Source organism: Camarhynchus parvulus, chromosome 5 (genome assembly GCF_901933205.1).
Source record: "Camarhynchus parvulus chromosome 5, STF_HiC, whole genome shotgun sequence".
In the NCBI taxonomy this organism is placed as follows: domain Eukaryota; kingdom Metazoa; phylum Chordata; class Aves; order Passeriformes; family Thraupidae; genus Camarhynchus; species Camarhynchus parvulus.
Window position 1 is genome coordinate 14,185,874 of NC_044575.1, and position 23,657 is coordinate 14,209,530.

General features: G+C 44.7%; 2 protein-coding genes across 6 annotated transcripts in view; both read left to right on the forward strand.

The window, feature by feature from the left end:
- OSBPL5 (oxysterol binding protein like 5) overlaps positions 1-11,300 on the forward strand; it is a 173,621-nt gene extending 162,321 nt beyond the window's left edge. For 4 of the 5 annotated variants that reach the window (XM_030950548.1, XM_030950550.1, XM_030950549.1 and 1 more), the window contains exons 18-23: positions 2,012-2,148; positions 6,078-6,263; positions 6,781-6,919; positions 8,085-8,202; positions 8,797-8,899; positions 9,860-11,299. In XM_030950548.1, coding sequence (XP_030806408.1) covers positions 2,012-2,148; positions 6,078-6,263; positions 6,781-6,919; positions 8,085-8,202; positions 8,797-8,899; positions 9,860-9,995 — 819 coding nt within the window. In that variant the 3' untranslated portion in view covers positions 9,996-11,299. Of the gene's footprint in view, positions 1-2,011; positions 2,149-6,077; positions 6,264-6,780; positions 6,920-8,084; positions 8,203-8,796; positions 8,900-9,859 lie in introns of all 5 variants that reach the window. The other variant, XM_030950552.1, reaches the window with a different exon arrangement.
- Positions 11,301-12,833: 1,533 nt separating this feature from the next.
- On the forward strand, positions 12,834-23,481 carry LOC115904825 (tumor necrosis factor receptor superfamily member 26-like). The gene is made up of 9 exons (XM_030950553.1): positions 12,834-12,867; positions 14,181-14,271; positions 15,016-15,147; positions 15,292-15,403; positions 16,005-16,072; positions 16,695-16,793; positions 17,707-17,741; positions 21,873-21,918; positions 22,731-23,481. The coding sequence occupies exons 1-9, from the start codon at positions 12,835-12,837 to the stop codon at positions 23,024-23,026; spliced, it is 912 nt and encodes a 303-aa protein (XP_030806413.1). The 5' UTR covers position 12,834; the 3' UTR covers positions 23,027-23,481.
- The last annotated feature ends 176 nt before the right edge of the window (positions 23,482-23,657 follow it).

Consider the following 23,657-nt stretch of genomic DNA (forward strand, 5'->3'; position numbering starts at 1 on the left):
GCCACACCTCTTAAGGTATCTCTGGAGCTCATTTACACTTCAATAGTCCCATCCATCTACAGTGAACGCTGCACTGCCAGAGCCTGAGGAAGCTGGCAGCAGTAGGGGCGTTCTCCATCAAAGGCAATGGGTCTGTAGTTAGGGTCTGAGGCTTAGGGCAAGCACTGATGGCAGGAGATAGTGTGTATGAGGTGTGATTGCAAAGACCTTGAGGCTGCCTTTTGTCTGGTGCTTTCAGTACTTCCCCAGTTAGGCTGAGATTCAGGGAAGAACTTAGAGGGTTTTGAATTCATTATTTTCACAGCAAACCTTTATGGTAGATGACAGTTACTACCCTGTTCATCAGCTGAGGGACAGAGACATCGATTCGGTGAGGCTGTTATCTCTATGGCTAGCTCAGAACAGCCAACAGAGCACCCAGCACCTTTGTGCACCCAGTATACACAAGTGATTCACTCAGAGACAACCTCGAGCCAAAATCCAACAATGAAGTTGCATAGTGAATGATGTAGTACACTCAGTATACAAAAGCGATTCACTCAGAGCCAGCCTCAAGCCAGAATCCAGAAAGAATAAAGTTTCATAGCGAATGATGTAGTCTAATTTTGATTGGAACTCCTGGTACCTGAAACAAAAGCAGTGACCCTTGGCTTTGGGCTGGACATCTGGGTATTTCTCTGAGCAACATTTGAGCATCTACATGATCATTACAGTTGGTCTGTGCTCCCTTGCCAGTCCATAGAAATTGCCATTCCTGAAACAAGATTTGTCTTATCTGAAGGAGATATTTAAAGAAAGCCAGGTGAAAAGTGCCTGCATAAAGCCCTTACTATAGTGAGGTCCTAACCACAGTGTAGCCTTTGGTACTGGACTTGTCCTGTCAGGCAATCTGTCTTTTTCCATAAAAAGCTAATGAGCATTTTGAAATTGGGAGATTTTCCCTTTCTAAGCATGTACAAGGGATTTGCTCCATTCTGAGCTCCCTGTCCTGCAGGATGAGCCCTGTCAGTGGTGAGTTGTGCTGGGCTGTGCAGTACCTTGTCTGCAGTGGGTCCTGCCATGACCCCCTGTGAGAGCCCATCATCCAGGGGCTCTCCTGAGCTACAAGGTTGAGTGCTGCTCAGCTCTCAGACTTCTGCTTTTACCCTTCTCCCTCGATCTTTGTCCTGGTTGTTAGTGGTGCACAAACTGCAGTGATGCATACAAGAAGTTACATGGATTTGGAATGGTGGTTCTGTAAGCTGCTGCTTGCAGCAGTGTGCTGTGAACAGAGGAGCTGCCGTGCAGTGGGCTAGGGATGGTGTTGGTTCTCCTCCTTCCCCACTGGGAGTACTGACCTACTCTCCTGCCTTTTCTCTGACACCATCCACTTTCCTGACAGAAATCCTTGCACTTGAATTGTCCTTGCCGTGGGACCTGAACACCCACCTGAATAAAGAAGGGAAGTAAATCCCAATGCTCCTCAGTCCTAGGGTCACAGCAGCAGCTGAGTGCATGTGTATATGCTTGTTAGAGATGCACATAGTGGTGCTTGATAATGCCTGCCTACCTCATCCTTTCCACACTGGGGGTCTCTTGGGGACCTGGGATCAGTCCTGGAACTAGCATATGGGAACATGGGAGAGGAAGTACTGAGGGAGACTTTGGAAAAGGGAGCCGGGGATCTTGTTTATATGAGCTGGGTGGGAGGTGGGAGGAACAGTGTGAAAGAATAGTATCTTAGGGTTTCTGTGGGCACTCATGTCTGGGGACAAGACTTAATAGAAAGATCCAGGTCCCTTTCTACTCTGATTAATAGTAAATGCACCCACTGTTTCTGGCAATGCCTTGCCTCATTCATTTCAGAAACTTTCAGGAAGTGTTCAGTGAGATTTTATGGGATAGAGGAGGAAAGAAGCCTCCTAAACAACAGGTATCCCTTATCATCATCCAGGAGCAGCTTCAATTTGTCAGGATTCATTTCTGCCTTTGTTTTCTGTTTGTCATGGATTCATTTACTTTTCCTTCTCAGGATGGAGAAGTGCATATAAACGAGCTGAAAAATGGGAGCACAGAAATGTTCTGGAACCCGACGAGCGAAGTGCGCAGGCAGAGGCTGAAGCGCCACATTGTGCTGTTTGAGGAGCAGACGGACTTTGAGTCAGAGAGGTGGGGAGCTTGGAGAACATCTCACTGCTGCTTCTCTCATCAGCAGGGCTCCTCCAATTCCTCAGCACAGTCCTGGAAGGGCAGTGACCTGCTTTGTTGGCACATATTACCCAGTCATTTACCTGTTTCTTTCCAGACTATTAACTCTGGAGTATTTCCATGAAGTACAGCTCTGAAATAGACCTGGGCTGAGAAATACCAGGGGCTATATTTTATCTGCTTAAAATAACAATTCTGCCTGGACTCCAGAGATCTCTGTAACTGCTGGAGCATTTTATAAAAAGGCAGGATGTCATCCTGAGGTTGGATACCTTGTTAAGAAGGGTTATTTCAACCACAAGCTCTTAAAGTTCATGTAGGAATTGTGGGAAGTCCTGGCATCCGCCGAGCAGTACTTTGAACCACATAACAGGATTTTATGAATGAATGTAATGAAACAGATGTTTAACCCTGCCTCATAATCTCAGCTGAGATCCCCAATGCAGTCTGCGCCAGGCTTTGTAGGATGATCTAGGTTACATAAAACAGGCACATAACTTAGTGTCGAGTTTGACCATGGCTGGATGCCAGGTACCCAAGAAAGTCACTCACTCACTCTTTTCTGCAGCTGGACAGAGGAAAGAAAATTTAATGAAGGGTTCATGAGTTAAGGACTGTGAGAAAATAATTGTCAGTTACCATTGAGGGCAAAACAGGCTCAAGAATAAAATAAATTTGTTGCTAAAAAAATCAGATCAGGATAATGAGTAGTAAATAAGCCCTTAAAACCACCTTCCCCCCACCCCTCCCTCCTTCACAGCTCTACCTCCTCCCCCAGTAGCACAAGGAAAGACAGGAAGGTGGGGGTTTCAGTCAGTTCATCACCCATGGCTTTTCCTGCTGCTCAGGGAGAGGAGTCCTTCATTGCTGCACGGTGGAGTCCCTCCCACAGGATACAGTTCTCCATTAACTTCTCCAACATGGCTCCATCTCAGGAGCAGCAGCTCCTTGCAAACTGCTGCAGTGTGAGTCCATCCTGCTGCAGCATGGATCACTCTTCCACAGGGTCCTTCATGGACAGGCTGCTCCACAGGCTGCAGAGGAATCTGGGCCCTGGCACCTGAGCACCTCCTTCCCCTCCTTCTGCACTGACCTTGGTGTCTTCAGGACTGCTCCTCTCACATGTTCTCACCCCACTCTTCTCCAGTCGCAATTAAAACTGTGCCACAACCTTTCTTTTGATTTCTTCCTCAGTATGTCAGCACAGAGGCATTACCCCCGCCCCAGTGTTGGCCAGCAGCATGTCCATATTTGGAGCCATCAGGACGCTGCCAGATGTTGTGGAAGCTTCTGGAGCTTTTCACAGAAGCCTCCTCTGTAGCATCTGTTGCCAAAAACCAGGCCATGCAAACCCAATACACTCAGGAAATTGAAGAAGTCAATAATGCACACTGTACAGTTGTTGAGCAAGAGTTGAGCAGAGTTATGTGAGGCTGGCTGGCTTTAATCAAATTAGTTGTGCTTCCTCTCCACTACAGTCAGCCAGCACCAGCCAAAATCCCAAGCTAGCACAGCAGTTGCTGCCTGGCTCTGCATTAAGTTGTGCACTTCTCTGTGGACATCTGATTTTGGTGTTGCATCACATCACCCTAAAAAGATTCCCCATTTTATAGGTAAAGAAAGGGATTGTATGAAAATAAAAACACACAAAAATTTAGTTTGGAAAGTGATGCCTTGGGTTTTAGCTTTTATATTTTTCAGATTCTGTACTGCTTTAGTGTAGTACTTCTGAGCTTCACATTAGGGGATGGTGAGTTCTTGTCACAGAGTAGGTAGACAAAGCAATTCCTTCTCTATCTGGGGACCAAGGACAAATGATCCAAATGTCAGGCCCCAGAGCATAAACAACATGAACTGAAGAGAAGAAAACAAGAGAGATGGAACTTCATAAGCTAAAGTTATAATTGGACAATTAACTCCAATATGCAAATGGACCAGAACTTATAAAAGTGGGAGACCCCATGACCGGTCGTCCATTTTGTGACCATTTTGGGTTCATCTTGGGCGTAGCCCTGGCTGGGCTCTTGTGCTGCCCAAGGTCTATCCATTGAGGCCTTCTAGTAAATCCCTACTTTATTCTTTAACTCCATCTAGGTCTCTGTTCTAGGTCAGCCTTCACAAGGCATCAACAGCAGTGGGCATTATGAGCAATAAAGTCTGTATTTGTAACTTAGAGAGCAGATGTGTTAGCTCTGCAAAGCAGGGTAGACTGCAGTACATTTTTCTCTTAATCTTCAGAAGAAGATTCTTTAAAGGAGAATCTTGGTCTTGTGGGCAAAGAATCTCCAGTTCTCTGTTTACCAGAGTTTATGGCCAGAGCTGGCTCCCTTTGCTACATGAGAGATTAATAATGTTGCATGCATCCAAGGGAAGGAGGAATAAGGAAAAGTTACAGAGTTCCCTAACAGAGATTCCACCAAACTCCTTATTATGCTGACAGTTGCATGAATAAATTGCCATCCAGTCCAGGTTATATTCTGCCTAAATTGCTTAGTCTTCCCTGCAGTGCTGAAAATTGGGGAATCTCTGAAGCTCATACTGTCATGCAGCTCACCGTGGAGGGTCTCATTGTCTGACACATGCAACTCTTGATGGAGTAATTTGCCCTTGTCAGACAATCTTGTGCTGTCCCTCTAAGGTTTGTAGAATTAGGGGACTCACTCTTTACACCACTACATTCTTTAGGACAGGCTTTACACCACCAAAATATATTCTTAGGCTGTTATTTCACTCCTCCCTGCCCCATCCCCATCACTGAGTTTCCTTCCTTTGTTTCTAGGAGAAATTATTCATACACAGAAATAGAGGTGTGACTTGTTAAAAATGAAAGGAAGGCATTGCTCTGCATCCAGTTACTTATCTAAGAGGCTGCATTTTTGGAAGTGCTGTGTTAATGTATGGTGCTAGAAATATGATGAAAGCTTCAGGCTCGCTTTTAAATTAAGAGCTTCACAGCAAGCTCCAAATTAAATGCAGTTATGAATTCATCTTCTAAATGGTGGACGGATGTTTTGTGGAGCTGGGAATAATGGAACAGCTTAGATCTCCTGTGCACATTCTAAACACTAAAGCATACAGTAATATTTTGGGAGTGCTAGCTGCTAGTCTCAGAAGTATTTCCAATCTGAATGAAGATTAAAGTGCTCTGATTAGAGGAATTGTGGAGAGGCTGATCACAGTTTGGCTACGGCGGTAAAAAAAAAAGGTATTGATTTTTCTCTGGTAGAAGGCAGATGCTCAAGGAGAACAGCTCATATAACAGATCACTTATCCTTTGGCAGCTGCAAACAAGTGTGAGTGAAAACTTGTGTTCATGCTTGCAGCTTGTGAGCATGAGGACATGCTTGTTGCTTGTGGATTGCATCAGCTTTCTACAGATCTGGTTGTAAATCCTGTATAGGAGGTGCATGTGCAGCTACAAGATGTGCGCATAAGTTCGTTTTCCAGTGCTTCTAAACTTTAAATATAAAGACTTGTTTTGGGGATAGACATTGATGCAAAGGCTTCTAAACAGAAATGCCTGGAAGGATGAGGAACAGAACAGATTCTCCACCAATCACCTCTAAAGAGGCCACGGATCCCAGTGAGTTGAACACAACTTCCTTACGACAGCAGCATAAGAATTCAATAATAGACAGCACTGAAGAATTCAATAAGTGTTGTAGGTGATGTTATCTAAGAGAAAGTTCCTTATCAGGTCACCCATAGAGCATTCAGTGTTGCCTTTCTCAGTTTCTTTAACTTACAAGCTAAAAACAGAGGCTGAGCAATCCTGGTACAGTTCTGCTGGTGTGTCAATACACCTGAAAAGTTTCTGCTCCAAAGTTCCAGCTGGCAAAATACATTGCGGGTTCTAAGGTGGTTTAACTTCCTTCCCTGATTATTCCTAGGCTTTGGCAGCATGTTACCAGTGCAATAAACAAAGGTGATCAGCACAAGGCGACGCAGGAGAAGTTTGTGCTGGAAGAGGAGCAGAGGAATGCTGCTCGGGAGCGGAGGGAAAGCGGCACGGAATGGAAACCGCTGCTGTTCCAGCACGATGCTGGGACCAACGAGTGGCGCTACAAATACGAGGAGTGAGTGCTGGGCTTGGGGTTCCCAACACATCTCGCTGCCTGAGTTCCCAGGGATGCAAGCAGGGCTACAGACCTGTCATCAGAGCCCTGCCATTCCCCAAAACGATGTCCACAGCTTGCCCTTTCTGAGCTCCATGTCATCATTAGAATACATGTTCATGATACTAACTGGGAATAGCTGGAAATGCGGACATGGAAATGGAAAATCCACTGTGTCATTGATGAAAATTCCTATTGCTGCAATGAAGTGCAGAGTCATTTAGGAGAGCTTTTCTGCACTGTTCAGAGCAGAGTTAACAACTGTGCTCTCCTCCCCTGGGCAGCAAGGGCGAAGCCTCTGGAGACTGAACCCCCTCACTCATTGAAAGGAGCTGTGAATGTGCAGGGAACTGTCTGTTAGTCCTGTCACTGCATCTGGAAAGTCTGGCTACTGGCTCTGATGCATGTGGAATTAGTGTATTGGGCTTATGTGGGATTCTTGCTTTTCTGACGAATTTTTCTCATTTGGTCTCAAAAGTCTAAGACCTTGGGATCCTTTGAACGACATTGCCCAATTTGAGAAGGATGGAATACTTCAGACAATGGAAAGACACTTGTCTACAAGGATGTCAAACCACAAAGCAACATGCATAAACAATCAAATTACACGGCACAAGGTAAAAAACCTGTTCTGGGGATTATCATATTCTTTATGATTATTTAGGTACACAGCTCTTTTTCTACAGCATTTTCATGTAAAAGCACAGCATAAGCTGAAAGTTTTGTTTTGGGTAAATATAGCTTGTGACTGTCAACTGCAGTATTATACCATTATTAGCTCCCAAGAATTGTAATTACTGATTGACTCATTCTATCAATTTTGGCATTTTTCTTCCACCCAATGCTAGTGACAGTGACTCTTAGACTGAATTTTGCATATGACTGAGCTGAACTTTACTGTTCAGTGTTTCCAAAGCAGAAAACTTCCTGCAGATTTTGGAGTACATAACTGAGACCCCCTGACTTCAGTTTCAGTCTTTGCCATGAGCCTTTATCATTCACTCTCTCTCAAGACAAGAAACATCTTTCCATCCTTTCCCTAAAACAGAGATAATACTCCCCTATTTCTGTGCTTCCATCTTTGGAGCAATACCTGTCATTCATAACATACTTTGCAAATGTAGAGCTGCTAAACTAGCTAAGTATAACCCATATTACACTGAAAAACTTGTATCTTATTATGTACATAGACTTTTCTTTTGTAATGCCCCACACCTGAATGTCTCTGATTCAGTGACATTCAGGTGTTGGAGTTCATAACTGCTTTTCAGACCCTGTAGTGAGAAGTTTGAATCAATGTCTTTGGTTTACTTATCTGAGAGAGAGGGAGAAACTTTCCAAAGTGCGTCAAGAAACTAGGCATAAAAATTCCATGATGTTTAGATCCTCCATGCACCTTCTGAAAAATCATTGCTGGGGAATTTGATTCTAATTTTTTCTTCTTTTCCAGCTTTCTCTTACGTACCTGGCTGAGTTAGGTACACAACTCAGTAAAGGAACAATAAGGTTCATCCATAGTATGTGTCGGTTAAAGCTACAAGAAGAATAATTTGGATAGGTATCTTAAGAATGTCGTCACCTGGGGAAATGCTTCTGTACGAGGCACGGGTGTAATATCCTTAAGTAGCTGCCAGAGTCCACTACTAGGAGTTGCTGAGAAAGCAATCAAACTTCACAGTCTCATACATATTTCCCAGCACCCCAAATTGTTTTGTTTAAAGCAATCACACACCTCTTCACTGTGATAGAGACTGAGTCACATCTAATCCCTGTTTTATCCAGAGGTCTGCCAAAGACTGCAGGCGCCGCAAAACCAGTGATCAGCCTTCCAACCACAGCCAGAACACAGAGAGCAGCTGTTCAACACCAGAGTCAGTGCAGGAGCTCTCAGATGATGATGGCAAGTATCTGGATGTCACTGGGTCAGGCTTTAATGTTCTTGCCTTGGTAGTTTAATTCTTGAGCCAGCCCTGGGACATTTCCCAGCCCAGTTAATACCATGGGCCAACAGCCCACAGGCAGCACAGGGAATGTTCTGCTTTTCTGTTCTCTGTATGTGCTGTTTCTTCCTTAAAACGAGGACTTCCCAACTCCTGGCAAAATTGGAAAAATACAGTGACATTCCAATCAACACATAGGAAACAGGCTGTGTTTCTGTCTCTTTTCTCTGCCTTTGTTAGAGGTGACCTTGAATGTTTGAGAGAGTGAGCAGGTGTGAGCACTCCTTTCTCCTCCCCTCAGCTGAGGAGCATTGTTTCCTTAGAGCTGACTGAGAAGCACCCTGACCCAGAGTCACAGGAGTGACCTGGATCTTACGGTGGCTTGAATCTTCTGTCTGGGAGATTCTGTGCCCTGTCTCCTCCCCATGTTTCCTCCTGAAAGTGTCCCCCCTAGCAGTGACAATTAGTTCACAGCCACCCACTTGCTGTGTTGTGTTTCACTATCACCGGAATGGTGATGCAAAACATAATTGTCCTTCAATACTTTGCCACAGGGTTTGAAAGCCTGTGCGCTCAGTGTGGGAAAGAAATGAATCACCTGAAGGAAATTCACTCAGCTGTCTTATCCCTACAGAAAGCCCAACAGGACATACACAGGTAACCACTTTCTGTCATCAAACAATGATTAAAAAAAAAATTGTGTGGCATTTAACTCCTTACTGTGGCCTTTAGAGTGTCTCTGTGAGCTGCAGGAGTGCAGTTCAAGTTGTTGCAGATAAAGTAACCGCTTATCATACCAGAAAGACAAACCCAGACTCTGCTTGAAACAGTTAACTTCCTCTTAACAGTCTCTTTCTGAGCAAAAAGCATCACCTCAGGATGTTATTCAACTCAAGGTACTCCTGACTGAGAAGGACTGGGCCAGGCCCTGGCTAAAAATAAATCTCTGCCAGGCAAGAATGTGTGGCCTTCTGATCCAGCATGTTAGGAACTTCCTCAGTTTGCAGGGTGTGTGTTCTGAAAAACTGGGCTCCATGGAGAAAAGCACTAAACTCCAGTTTTTTGTACAAATTGCTGGTTGCCATCTGAGGGAAATAGTAACCACACCTGCTGCTGACAGAGGGCTTTGCCCTGCAGACTCCTGTGGGGAGGAATTAACTGCTAGTTCAGCTCCAGGGAGCCCTGCTGATCCCCCTCTGTGTGAGAAGTATATCCAGCCCTGCCAAGGCTTCAGTGAGGTGGGATCGCACATGAGGCCTGCCCTTTCTGGATGCCAGAGTCACTGGTGGTATGGTGTTAAATTCGCTGCAGCTCCTGGGCGTGTCCAGGGCAGGTTTGGGAAGGTTAGGGCACAGGTTAAACTCACAGGTCTATGTGTGAGTGCTGGATGAAGAGATTTCTTGGGGTTTGTGCCCTTCCCATGCCAACCAGCTGCAGCCAGGAGCACTAATCTTCCTGTTAAAAAGGGGGGCAAAGTGTGGGGGTGCACACTGCTCCACCCCTGAGGGTGTCACCAAAGTGCAGGGTTCCCTCCTGGTGTGGAAGCTCTGGGTATGCACACATGTGAAGGCACACTTCTCTCCAACACATAAATAATCATGTTGCTTTCTTTTGCAGAAACCTCAGCGCTCTGAACAAAAAGTCCTTCCACCGGAAGGCCTCTTCTGAAAGCTTCCTCCTGGACTCTCGCTGTTGGTTTCTCCTCTGCATCTTTCTTACATGTCAACTCTTCATTAATTATGTCTTCAAATAAAATCACTACATTTGGCAGCAATAATGATCACTGGTTGCAGGAGGGGGCCGCTCGCGCAAGGAGCCCAGCGAGGCACCAAAGCACTTTAGAACCAACACGGCAGAGGTGGAAGGAAGTGGAAAAACGAGGTTAAAAAGGGACCTAGGAACCTGCAAAACTTTGTTCCTGCAGATTATGTCATTTTTTGCCTTTTACATGTACATCTTCAAGGACCTCTTAACCTGTATGGGCCTTAATGCTGAAGCCAAATGTAGCTTTAATTGTGCAATTTGTTTTCTATGTTTTGTCATTTTCTGATGCAATTAATAATTACCCAGCAGTATTGGTAACCCCAAAATGGTAATCACCTCAACATTTTGGAAAAGTCACGGTGGCCTGGGTCATAGCTCCAGGAGTGAGGAAGAGCAGCTGGGGAGCTGTAAAGAACTGATGTCCACGGTGCCTGTCCAGCTGCCTTTAATTACAGGAGGGAGAACACTTGGTCCAAAAATTCCAGCCCTGGGATATTAAGTCATGATCTGTTTAGTCAGCCCATGCAGAATGGGACCTCAGGATGTGTTTTATTTTCCATTCCACAGAAGCTGTAAATATACACAATTTCCTAGAGCCATTCTGCTTTAGGAAATGGGAAGTATCCAGTGAAAGCTCCTTGTCTGGTTACGGAGCTGACTGGTGTCCTGGGTCTGGCACTTCGAGGGTGATGTCAGACACGCACGCCTGTTTGTAAAACCTGGTCACTTACTATTATTGTTATTATTTGCTATATGGCTGTTTTATAATATCACACACTAGCATTGTAGAGAGAAATCCACTGCCCCAGCATAGGTGAGGAGGATGGGAGCGATGTAGGTGTACGTGTGTTCGGTCTTAGGCACGTTTATTGTCAAAGGTCAGGAAAGAGGGAGGGTTTTGCCACTGCATTGTTCAACCCTGTTAATAGTCTTCCTATTTTACACCATTTTTTAAAGATTTGCAATATTTTCTGTAGACTGCAGACAATACTAAGCCTTTCTTTTCTGGCCTGAAGTAGTTCCAAGTGGTAAGTACTGCTATATATACAGCCTTAAAATACTTAGTGGTGGTGCCAGTCTGGGCTATCTTTCAATGTAAATGTTTCCAAATTTTTAAGTACATTCCTCGTCATATTCCCCAGTTAGGGGAAACCTGTTTGTGCTTGATATGTTGAAATAAAACTACACACAACTTTCAGTGGCAGTCTATCTGACAAATTATTTTTGGGTTTGTGTTTGATAATATTTTAAAAGTAAATCACTTCCTAGACGAAAACCTACAGGAAATTGTCTCCAAGAATGTCAGACCTGGGCCATAAGTTACAACAGCAATAGCAGTTTGATACCACTCTGGCTGAAATTGTCAGAAATTGTCCGAAATTGTCTTCTTATTGTAGCAACTTCCACAGAAAGAGAAGTGGTTCCCTTGATTTTCACTTTTGTACATGCAAATGTACAAACTTATCTTGGACTTAGGAAACCTTTATATCAAGGACTTGAGGATAGTGAATAGATTGTTCCACAGAGAGAACTGCAGCTCTCTGATATGAACAGGCAGGGTAAGAGCCAGCATCTGGAAGCTGACGTTCAGGAAACTGATCACAAATGTTAAGGGGTGAGAGTGGCTTTGTTATTATCAAAAGTCTCCAGAAAACCAAAGCATCCTTCATCCTTGAGGAAACAACCTTGGAGAATATCAACATTATTGACACAGATTGGATGCCTTTTTGAAGGATGTCATCCTAGTCACTCTTTCTGAGGAAGTCTGACCCATGCCACATGTGATGTAAAACTCAGTGAGAGGGCACTGCCTCTGCTTTCCAGGCTGGGCAAAGTTCCCTATGCAGCTTCAAAGTGTTTGCTCCTGTTTGGATGTATCCAAGTGTTTGGATCTAAAGCTGTGCCAACACATGCACTAATCTCCTTTAAATGCTTCAGCAAGTCAGCACATCTCTGGCCTATCAGCACAGCTCTTCTCACCACTCTCATCCTATTTTTGGAGCATGTGTTTTGAGTTATGGATAGGAGCCTCTCCACGTCAGTAGGGCTGCTTGCATCCCTTGGGTACAACTGTATCCCGGCTTTGGGAAATGATTAGCAAACAACAACAGAAAACCCCAAACAGCCCAAGCCCCCTGAACCAAAGAGAAGCAGTGCTGAGCAAGAAGCCTTCAGTGTGTATAAATGTGAATGCAGGAAATTGTTTGAATTATTTCCATTTTACCGAACTATGCACCCAGAAGGATTGCACTAGGACTTGTAACTGCAGTTGAATAAAATAAACATTGTTACCACAAGAGCAGCAGTTCAGTGAAAGAAACTATCTCAAAGTTAATTCATCATCAGCAGAGGAAGAGCTTCCAACATTTAAGGGCTGCTGCCATAAAGGATTAAAAAATAATCCAAAAAGGAACAGCCTATGAATCCTTGTGCCATTAATTTTAATCCAGTTTCAACAATATGGAGGTGAATGTTCCTACATGCACATGGGAAATGAAAAGTATTCTTGAGGAAAATCATGGCCAGAAACGTTATTTCTCTGGGAGGAACATCTACTGAGGAGAAACGTGAGAACCCTTTTAGGGCTTCAGAAAATCCAGTTATATGCACTTCGTTTGCGCAGTGTGGGGAAATTTCTCCTCACAGCCTCTCCCGCTGATTTTTGTGATCAGGCTGGTCAGCCCTTCAGCACCTGCGGCAATTAACTCCTCTTTCTGCCGCCGAAGTAGAGGCGGGGCACAGGCGGGGTGGCGGTGCGCTCTCGGCCCTCCCGCCCGGGAATAAGAGCGGCGGCGGCGCGGGACGGGCTTAGAGCGATGGGCATCACCATGAGAGCCGGGCGAGCGGCGGGGCTGCTGCTGGTAAGTGCTGGCTGAGGGGCTTTCTGGCCCACTGCTGCTGCTGGTAGGTGCCGGCTGGGGCTCTCTGTCCCACTGCTGCTGCTGGTAGGTGCCGGCTGGGGCTCTCTGGCCCGCACCTGCCCGCCGCGAGTGGCGGCTGCCAGCCGTCCGCAGCCAGAACCGAAATCCTGGCTTTTGAGGCGGAAAAAGTCTTCCTCCAGCTCTAGCCTGAAGGAGCCTTGTGGGTTTTTCTGTCCTTTTCTTCTTCAAGGGACTTTGGTAACTTTCCCGAACTTTTTGTTCGTGTTTTGGGGAAGCTGCGGCAGCGCCGCTGCCGTGGACTCAGCGCCCTCAGGAAATGTACCGCGTCTCTCCATCTGTTCCTATCGCACTCGCTGCCGCCCTTCCCTCTCAGAGGGGAAAAAAAAAAAAGTTACAAGTCGGGAGTGAATTTTTAATACTCCTCGGGTTATTTAAGTGTGAAACTGGGCATTTTCTCACCCCCCACAGTTAGAGGGAAGATTTTCAGTCTACCGAGGAGAGAGTTTAAAGAGCGGGACCCTCTTAGTTTTAGTTTAGACGTTGCCCTCTGGTGACAATTAGTGCCGGGGAACTCGGAGGGCTGGCTCGGCGTGCCGGCCTGCTCTTCCCCTCCTCCCGCTTTTGTTCTAGAGGATTTCTCTGCTTGTGTGAGGCTGCTGAGGATGTGACTCAGCTGGCCCGGGACCGAGCCTGCGCTCGCCTCCCTGGAAGCGCTTGGACATACCGGGACTGAGAGGCTGTGGGGGAGCCCTGCCCGGTAGTGCGCGCTCTGCTCGTTTCTTCCTCTTTAAAAAAATCATTCCCGATGCTCCTGTAGTATTGCTAATGGCTCGACTTGTCTTCTGCCTAAGATTCGAGCCAGTGAGAGGTGTTGGAGGAGTCTGTGGGGCGTTTCCTCAATTTGCGGGAGCGAGACTAGCACTGACTGATGAATTAAAAGGATGGGGGAAGAGAGAAACTAATCCCTTGCACACCGCAAAAACTTTGGCGTCTGCAGTTCATCTGCAGTGAGGTAGTGGAAAGAAAACAAACGTTTATATGGAGGCAGGAACGTGTGGCAACAGTTGCCTAAAGCCCCATCAGCTGCTGTACGGTGCTGCCTTAACCCCAGCTTTGTGATGGCAATTACTGCTGTGAGCAGCACTTAGTAGAAATTAGTTTGGGTTTCCTCTGTGGCTTCCCATAAACTTCTGAATGTGTTTCCACGACTTCCCAAGTTAATCTCCCCGAGATAGGTATCGTGTCCAGGGAGGATGACTCACTCAAGAGTCTCCTGTTTGCCTCTGCTGTAGGTTGTACTACTGACGATGCCTAGAGCCCGAGCAAACTGTGGGGAGACAGAGTACTTCCATCAAGGTCTCTGCTGTGTGTTTTGTGAAGCAGGTAAGACTTGAGCAGTTACAGCTGATAGCAATTGCTTGCTACATTGCATGCTGGGAACCTGTAAACCTGGTTGGAGCCGTGAGGACTTCTTGGTGCTGTAAAGGCTGGGCTCCATTTTGAAGTGAGAGCCCCTTATTGCAACACGTGATGACTGGGAGAGGCACTTTGGCATCAAGCCAGAAAGCCTTTGCTTGTGGTTGAGGATAAAGTTTTTGAAGTTAATTGATTCAGTTAACACAAAGAACAGCCTAGGGAAATTCTGATATTTCTGTGTCTGTAGGCAAAGCTTCAGTATGGTTTTGCTCTCCTCTCCTTGCTCAATACGTGCAGAGCTAACAAGTTTTGCACCAAGAAGAAACCTCTCGTTATTATCAGAAGCTTACTGGTGCATTTAGGTGGGATTCATACAAAGGAATAAAAAAGTATATTGAAAGCAATTCTCCCTGGGCCTGCCCCTTTCCTTCAGCAGTGGTACCACCCACAGGCTCCCTGCCTGCTGCGGTGACCCATCCTTCCAGCAGATGCCCTGCTGGACACCTCGTTTTGCACCTCTCCCTGTCTGAGTGGCAAATGGCAAATGTGCCTCCTGACTGTCCTGTGCCTATTGGTTTGTGTGGCATGTGATTGATTTGCAAGGAAGAGTTGAACTTTTCTCAGAAATCTGTGTTATAATATCTATGTTTAGCCCTTTGTCTGTCAGAAGATCCCAAGATTGCTGCTGCTGCCTGTTCTCTTCTTCCACAGGTACCTTTGTTGCTGACCACTGCAATGCTTCGCATTTGAAAGGAAAATGTGACCCTTGCAAGGAAGGAGAAGGCTTTATTGCCCATCCCAATGGCTTGGAGGAATGCTTGCCTTGCAGACAGTGCAAAGAGGGTACCAAACCTTATGGAATCTTAACAATTTCCTCCTTTTTAATCTGAAAAACCTGGTCTTCATTGGGCATATTGAACTTAAAAGTAAATTGCCTTATGGCCTGAGTATAATCTTTGCACTTGCTAACTTATATTTTATTTTTAGATCAGATAACTCTGAGACCCTGTACTCTGACACAGAATGCTGAATGCCAGTGCAAACAAGGGTATTTCTGTGATGATGAGGGCTGTGAAATGTGTCGGAGAATCAGTCAGGAGTAAGTTTAAGTCACTCTTTTCCTTCTTGGGAATGTTAGAGCTGTGGCCCAATCTGTGCCAATAGTTAACACATGTCACCAGGCTGTAAATAATTGTCCTGAAGCCAAATGGCATTATTCATGCATTTAAATTTTAGGTGTCAAAACCTGTGATGTTGAGACCTAGAAAGATGTGGACTTGGGTATCATTGTGCTTGTTGCTTATGGCTGTAAACTTGGATTTTCATTTTTCATGTCTTCAGGTTGGTATTTCCACAGAAACATACTTGAATGAACTTTCTAGCACCCAGCTTAAAATTTTAGTATGTAGAACTACCTGTTGAAGGAAGCTAACCATGCATGAATAATGCCTATACTCTGTGGTTTGGTTTTTTTTTAATTTTCCCTCCTCACTGAGATGCTAGCATACATGAATTTTATCTGCTTTACTTTTATTTTATCTTGTACTCTTGTCTTGGATTATTTAAAGATACACTTCTATCAAAGTTTATGCATGTTCCATTCATGGTTCTGAGCTCTGTCTGAAAAAGAATCGGGCCTGGACAGAGCTATGTACTGATCTGGAAATGCTGATACAATGTTCTGTTACCCTCCACTTCAGGCATCCAGATGGGAAAGAAATCCTGCTGAATTCCACTGATACCAGAGAACTAGGCTTAACTAATCCAGGTCTGTTACACAAGTCCCACTCAGCTTGGTTTGTTGGGTCTGTGGCTTCAGGCTAGTAACACCAGAGTAGTCTGTAAAACAGTGGTTTCAACTACTGTAATGTACTTAAGAGCAGTTGCATTTTAGTCTGGGAGTTATTTGCTAAAGATAAGTTATCAAAGGGGTTGATGGGACAAACCACCTTGGGTTTCACTTGGTGAAAAGCTACATGCGTTGCCAGGGTTCTTCAGGTTGTAAGGGTGACCCAGTTGAAAGTTATGGATAGTGTGAAGATGTTTACTGTGCCTGGAGTAGCTTCCTCTTCTGCCAGGAATGCACCCTGTCCATGCTACAGCACCCACAGCTAGCTGTCATCTTTTGCATACTTGTTTACCCTTAAGTGTCTCTCCATAAAACCTTGTGGAAGTTGTATTGCAGCTCTCTGCAGAGCTCCCTGATGCCTTTGGGCGCACGATGTGCAGTGCAAACAAGTGCTCACATGTTCAGGGCAACATGTCCATGAGAGTGCCAGGACAAACTATCTGGGTTATTGTATTAGTTCTGGGCTTAGGTTTTTCTCTAGGACAGCAAGGAATATCTCTTTGGGGGACAGTTTCAGTACTAATTTTTTCTTACTTTGCAGGGAAGGAAGCTCATGTTTGGGTTATTCTAGTGCTTCTGTTGGCTGTTTTGGGCTTGCTCATACTTGTTGTTCTTGTTAAAAAGCTGAAGTGTGATAAAGGTAACTGCTTGATTATTATCCATTAAATTTGCTTTCCATAGTTAGGCAAAGCATGCACTAGGGCTGTCCCTGGTTCTTGTGTTGCCTTACAGGGGACATGTTTAAGCTCTAGTTCATTTTTGTGTGATTGAAATTAGCAAATTAGTAAAGTGAAGAGTAGTTTTGCTTGGTAAATAAAATGCATAATCCTTAACTATGAGCTTTCTTATCTTGCTGACAGATGCCTCTGCTTCAAAGCAAGATTATCATAAGGTCCTTAGAAAGGACTTCTCCAATCAACTTGCCTTGTATTGGCAAAGAGGAAAAACCTGTGGGGGGTTCAGATGCATGGGGCAAAAAGTAGCAACTAATTAGATCACTAATTGCTTTCACTATGTTTGGTTGTGGAGATTTTTTTTGGTACAAATTGGTTGCCTTTAGTCATTTGAACATCTTAATATGAATGTTAGGTTGATAAGTCTTGTGTGAATTTATTTTTTAGTGGAAACTGAGCTGTTGTCCTTGGAAACTTCTATTTCCACTATTGTATTTTAAAATACTCTTGCTACTAGCTTGGTTAAAATAATACTGAAAGCTATTATGAATCTTAAGTGCTAAGTTTGCTGAAGTCATGTCTTACTGATTGTATTGCAGTAAAGACAATTTCTGCCTTCTGTAGAGGAGGTTGCAAGAGTGGCTTAAAAGTCAAACAGCATCTTGTCTGCATCTTGCTAAGCAGGATTAAGGCAGTGTTTGTGCTGTTGCTAAGGGCTGTACTGGGGTGAAATGTATGACAGGTCAAAGAAACTAAATGGCTTTTAAAAGCTTTGGCTGTGTTACAGAAGTTTCTATGGTGTATAAGTCTTGTGTGATTTCAGCCATGTTTAAGTTCCTGCAATTCTTATAAGTTGCTCAGACACTTTTTTTTTTTCAGCTGCCTCAACTGTTAAAGATGTAGAGGGACAACTGGTAAGTATGTGATGGACCAAGTGTTTAATCTCTAATTGCCCACAGCCTAATTGTACCTGACACACAGCCCTCAATGTTTGTCTCACTGTAGATGTCTGTCAGGATGTGTTCCTGTGATGCAACAAGTCGTGATTCATGCAAGGTCAGAAATTAATTAGCAAGTGTCTGATGCATTCAATAGCTGCTGGTGTCTCCTTGTCAGTACTGGAAAATGCTTCAGAGCCTGTGACCAGGATGCTTTGGAAGTGGGGAAAAAGCTTGGACTAGCTGCAAGTTTTCACTTCAGACTGTCTCCAAGTGATACCTTGACCCAATTAATTTAATTTTTGCTGCTTCCCATGTGTATTCCCCAGCTGATGGCAGCTATTGTTTGGTGTTGCAGCATGATGGTGTTCCAGCTCTCATTGCATTGTGACTACAAATTATTAGTTCATAAGACTTAACCACTCCTGATCCACTCAAGTGATTGTGTCTTCCTCCCTTTGGGCTCGTGTCACAAGCTACAGACCAGGACCTGACAGTCTGAATTCTTGGTCCTAAGCAGTCCCAAAAGAGGAGGGGTTCAGGGCTCAGAGCAAGCCAGTCTCAAAGTACATCCCTAAAAAGGGTTTATCCACCTGAGGCTGGCTGCTGGCATTTGTTCCAGCTTGAAGCTGGGTATACCCTGGCATCCAAATGCCATTTCAGAACCTTACTGTTTGAGTCTAAAATTGCTAGTCCAGCATTCTGCAAGACAAATACAAGGCTGGAGGAAGTAAATATAAAGCTGGCTTTAACTTCTCTAGTTAGAAACTGCATCGCTACCAGCACCACAAGGCAAAAATGAGCTCAGTCTTAGTTTTACACAACAAATGTTAGTCTTGATGAGCAGCTAGGAAAAATATCCAGGCTGTTCTCAGTGTGTGTACAGCACTTTTTTTCTCCCTGGAGCTTCTCTTGTCCCTCACCAATGCATTACCCACTCAGCGTATGCACTCTTGTCTAACGATACTAATTAGACATTTTGAGTAATTAAATGCATTTTAATTATGCCAAAAATACTCGAAGACTGAAGAAACAGAATTGAAAGAGATATTCAAAGGCTCACCCTAAACTCTGCTCTTTTTCTTTTTTAAGGTCCATAAGTGGCTCAAATATGTGAAACACACCAGGTTTTTTGTTGGGTTGTATCTCCCCTCACGCCCTGGCCAGATTTGCAGCACTTCATCTATTTATAGAAGCTGATGAAGAAACGTGACAAAAAACCTGGTCAAAAAATGCTGTAGCATAGAAATAGCAGTAGGAAATGCTGTAGCAAATATAACGTGTCTTTAATTTCAATAAAATAGTTGCAGAATGATGCAGTTACAAATTGGTGCATGGTGCCACTTGTCTCTCATCTAAGAGCGGTCACAGGCACTTGGAGTGCTCATGCTGCTGTAAGAGCTGATTTGCTAAGGAGAGTTCCACTGATGCAGTCCTGAGACTGAATATTTTGGTACCTACACGCCTTCCCTTCATACAGCTCTAATGCTTCCAACAACTACTGATACTTGAATAGCTGATGCTGGGCTTTGAAACAAAAGTGTCGGCCATGACAGTGCTCTTTCAGTCATTTGTTTTCCTGTTTAAGAATTATCCTGTATAAATAAGATCAACTTCTTTAATGTGCTTATACCCTTAAACAGAAAGTGTTTCAGTGAGAATGATGTACAACTATGCGTGTCATATGTAGGGGGGTTCCCCATCACATCCCCACTTATGCATGTTGGTCACGGGGTGGTGTCACCTGTGGGTCACTGTCGCTGTCCAAACAGAAAGCATGCTGGCTTATGCTTACAAAGGGCTTGTACCTTAATAAACACAAGTCTCAGGGGCAGAACAGTAACTCCTCATCCTCATTTTCCACGTATAAATAAATACTCTAAAGCTTGCCAGCTTTAGCACTACCTGTCATGTGAGACATGCTACTCTGCTTTGTGCTTGTGCTGTTCATGCTGACCTGGTGCTGTACTCCCTGGCTATGCTTGTTTAATGAATTGACAATGCCAGAAATGAAGGGAGCTGTTCCTGCTGGCTTCCCTCCTTCTCCCCTCACAAAAACTATGCAATGTACATGGGTGTTCACTGGCTTCTTTCAACTGATTGTAGTTTGTGAACCCACCAGGAAAGTTAATCCAGCCACAGACAACCCAAGGTCGTGCACTGCCATGTAGCTGACGGGCTACTTGGCAACAATTCTGAGCATCAGCCTTGACACAGCAATAGGCTTGGGGCCCCTGGTGCTGTTAAGTCATCTCAGGTGCAGCAAGGCAGTTTAATTCCCTGCTGTCTTAGGAGGGGAATCTAGCTACCATACTTAGAGAGGAGCAAGCCGCAATCCACATCAGTAAGAACATTAGGAAAAGTTTCCTGTGGTTGTTGTGGAGGCAGCTTGTGTGCCTTACCCTGCAGCCTGGTGGGTGCAGAACAGCCAGGGAGGTGGAGAGTGAGGCTCTGAAACCATTTTGTCACAATCCGCTAGTACAAGTGGGGGTCGTGATGGTTCATTTTACCCATCTCAGAGTGCAAAAGACATGCAGCAGGGGACTGTCAGTATTAAAACAAATGCACCTTTTATTGAGTGCCCTCAGCAAATGTGATAGAAGGATTAGAAAGGAGATAGAGAGAGAAAAAGGGGGGTGGGGGATGGGGACTAGCTACCAACAGAGAGATGAAATCCTTGTGGTCCAGCCAGTAGATCTGTCTTGTTGTGTTGGGGAGAATCTCAAAGTCTTTGGTTAACTCAGAGGTCTTTTATAGTCTTATGTCAAGGGAACAGGTACAGGACAGTGGAGAATAAGCCTGTTGAGAACAAGCACAGACAGTCCCATTCCAAACAGGACAATTCAGTCCCAGCAGTGAGCAGGACCCATTGTTTCAGGACTGGGTCCCATGGGAAACCAGTCTTGGCCCAGTGAGCACACCTGCAGGCAACACCTGGCAGACATCCCGCTTCAGTCAGGCCAGTGCCTCTGTGTTAGAATTTTAATGGTCTCAGTCCTTGGGGGGGGGGGGGCTTCAATCTCTGTCCTTGATGGTGGGCGTGTGGCATATGAGGGATCTTCTGTGGGGGATCACCAAAGTTACCCCAGAAAATCAGTCTTTCGGTAAAGCGAGGGCATCTGGCCAAGAGGTGGGGAAAATCCATGGGCTATTGTGATGAGTGGGTATTGTGCAGCAGGTGTAAGCATACAGAGTGAGCTGCTCCTTGTCAGGCCCTGCCCAAAGCAGTGTACCGTGGTGACACAGCAAGCACACCTGTGAACAATCACTTGGCAAGCACCCACCTCAGCCAGGCCAGAACTACAGTCAAGGGTCTTCAGCGTCTTGGTCTCTGTCCTTGTGATGCTTGTGAGGCAAATGAGGGAAATGTCTCTTACACATTTGAAGTCTAATTCTGTAAAGGCTGTTACTTTGCCAAATTATCAGCTCTCCTTTTGTGTCTCTGACATCTGGTGGCTTCAAGTATTTCCTTTTCTTCCCCCAGAAGAAAATAGTGGAAAATAGTGTTGTTTCTGAGCAGGGCACTGTCCCGTGCAGGAGCTGGAAGCGCCGTATGACGGTGTGGTTGAGGAGGATTGCTGAGTCCTCATTGGCAGCAAAACCTGTGCAGAATTCTGCTTTTCAGCAGACTGCGCTATCTAATGTTCCAAGTGGAACTCCAGCAAATTGTAAGATAAGTGTACGTGTGTGAAGTGATCATTGTATTTTCTCTAATATAAGTATCCCTTTAGTTGAGCTTGTAACTATTCCTAGAGCTTTGAGCAAAACAATAGAGGAAACTTTCCCTTAAAGTTGTAATAGGAAGTATGGCAAGTGATAGCTTGGGGAAAAAAAGCTCAATCCCTAATTTAATTTACTCTGCCTCTTTCATCTCCCTGAGAGAAACTACTGTTTTGTGACAGCAGCGAATGTTGCCTTGGAGCCAGTAGCGTGTTTGTTTCACCATGCAATTTTCTTTACTCCAGTACTTTCAGGTCTGCTCTGAAATCTGCTTCCCTTCCCCTCTTTGCTGTGTGTGATGTAAAAGCAAGTTGTCAAATAGGTAAAACATAATAGTGAGTGAAGCATCCTGATTTGTTGGAGTAATGGTCCAACTTTGTATTACAGGTACAAGAACCAAGTCAGATAATTGTTAAAGATCTCTCTCAATGTGGTAAGTATTCCATAAATTGGCAGTACTTGGAATTTGGTTTTATTTCCTGTTGACTTTAGTCTACTTATGGAGTAGTATAAAGAGGCTAATGAATATTGCTTAGAGCTATAAGGCTTCCAGTTTACTGTAAAATATGCTGAAACAGGATTATTGCTGCATTTGTAATCCCTGTGGTGAACTGTTCTACTTTGGAGCATGACTTTTCTGCATGGGAGTATAGCGCAGTCATGATTTTAAGAATGGTTTACAAATTTTTGAAAAATGTTTTAAAACGGGTCTGCATTGCAGCAGTGCACTCTGCTTTACTGAGTGAGGTGCAGGTCAGAGTGGGAGATCTCTCAGTCAAATGTCTCCTCACGTGGAAGAGCACATCAAACCTCCATTCACCCTCCTGTAGGAAGCAGATTGTTGTGCTGGATGTCCAAGTGATGGGTTTTGCTCTTGGGGGTCTTGGTGTGGCAAACCTGTGCCAGCAGCACGGTGGAGTAGTTAAAACTTCCTCTTCAGTAGTCCTGCCAAGGGAACATGCCAGCCAATGAAGCCTTCCTCAAAACCAGACAGTGGATGGTGTCCTGCCTTAGGAAGCCACTACTGAGAATGCACCAATACCTTTAGCTACTTTTAAGACCACTTAGTAGAAAACTTATTTGTCCTGCTGCTTCTTAGGTGCCAAACCCGGCCTTGCTGCTGCTGTTTGGTCTATGCAGGTATTGGCTGAAAATTAAGGGGCAAGTATGTGTGTGAGCCATGGGAAAAAAAACCCTTGTGTTTTAAAGTCCAAGCTGATGTGTGTTGTGTGTTTCTTCTTGCAGAACTGAGAGAGACCTGTGATGTCTTTACAAAGGAAGTACCACCGCAACAGTGGAAGCAGCTTATGAGACCTCTTCTACAGCAAAATGATATTGATAAAGTTATTTCTAAATTTCCTAATAATAGAGAAGAACAATCCTATCAGATGCTTCTCATCTGGAAAAAGAGACTGGGAAAGAAACAATGTATTAATAATTTACTGGATGCATTGAAGCACATAGATACCAAGGCTTATTACAGTGTATTAAACACTTTAAAAAGTAATAACATTATAAGTAAAGTAGAAGCTGAAGATTAATGTTTATGAGGAACTGCAAAAATGTTCCTGTGTACATAACTTTATAAGTAAAGTAGAAGCTGAAGATTAATGTTTATGAGGAACTGCAAAAATGTTCCTGTGTCCATATGTCTGTCTTCAGACGTCCTTAAATGAGGGTGTCAGGAACTGCTGGTAGAAATGGAGTTAGCCTCCTCAGCTCATGGAGACAGCCGGAAGGGATGTAATGCCTTTGTTGTTTTCATGTTTACATGACCTTCCTACCTCTGAGTCATAAAATATTAAACACAGGTGCTGGATGCCCACTTCGGAGCCAGAAGCTGGGACATCCCTTAGTTTGTGGCAGTGCTGTCCTAACCGGGGGCGACGACCAGGAGTCCGCTCGCTGTTTTTGCGTACTGTGATGCTTTAGTTTCCGAAACCATTTTGTGTTGTATCGGAGTGCTCAGCACTGCTAAGTTTGAAGCACAGCAATAAAACCCTGGCTCAGACAGAAGCTGGCTCTGGGACTTTGTTCTGGCGGCGGCGCCTCCATCCTTGGGGCTATTTAAGGAAAGGCGGGCGGCGGTGCTCGGAGCGGGGGCTCAGTGGGCACGGTGCCCTGGGCGGTCATTTCCTGGCCGGGCCGTGTGGGACCGTGCCGTGAGGGGCT

What these genes read in the sequence shown, in the direction of transcription:
- LOC115904825 (XM_030950553.1), top strand. Translation starts at nt 12,835, where the DNA reads ATGAGAGCCGGGCGAGCGGCGGGGCTGCTGCTG. An exon ending in TGTCGGAGAATCAGTCAGGA is followed by an intron (nt 15,404 to 16,004) that starts GTAAGTTTAAGT and finishes CCTCCACTTCAG; the next exon opens with GCATCCAGATGGGAAAGAAA. An exon ending in TAAAGATCTCTCTCAATGTG is followed by an intron (nt 21,919 to 22,730) that starts GTAAGTATTCCA and finishes TTCTTCTTGCAG; the next exon opens with AACTGAGAGAGACCTGTGAT.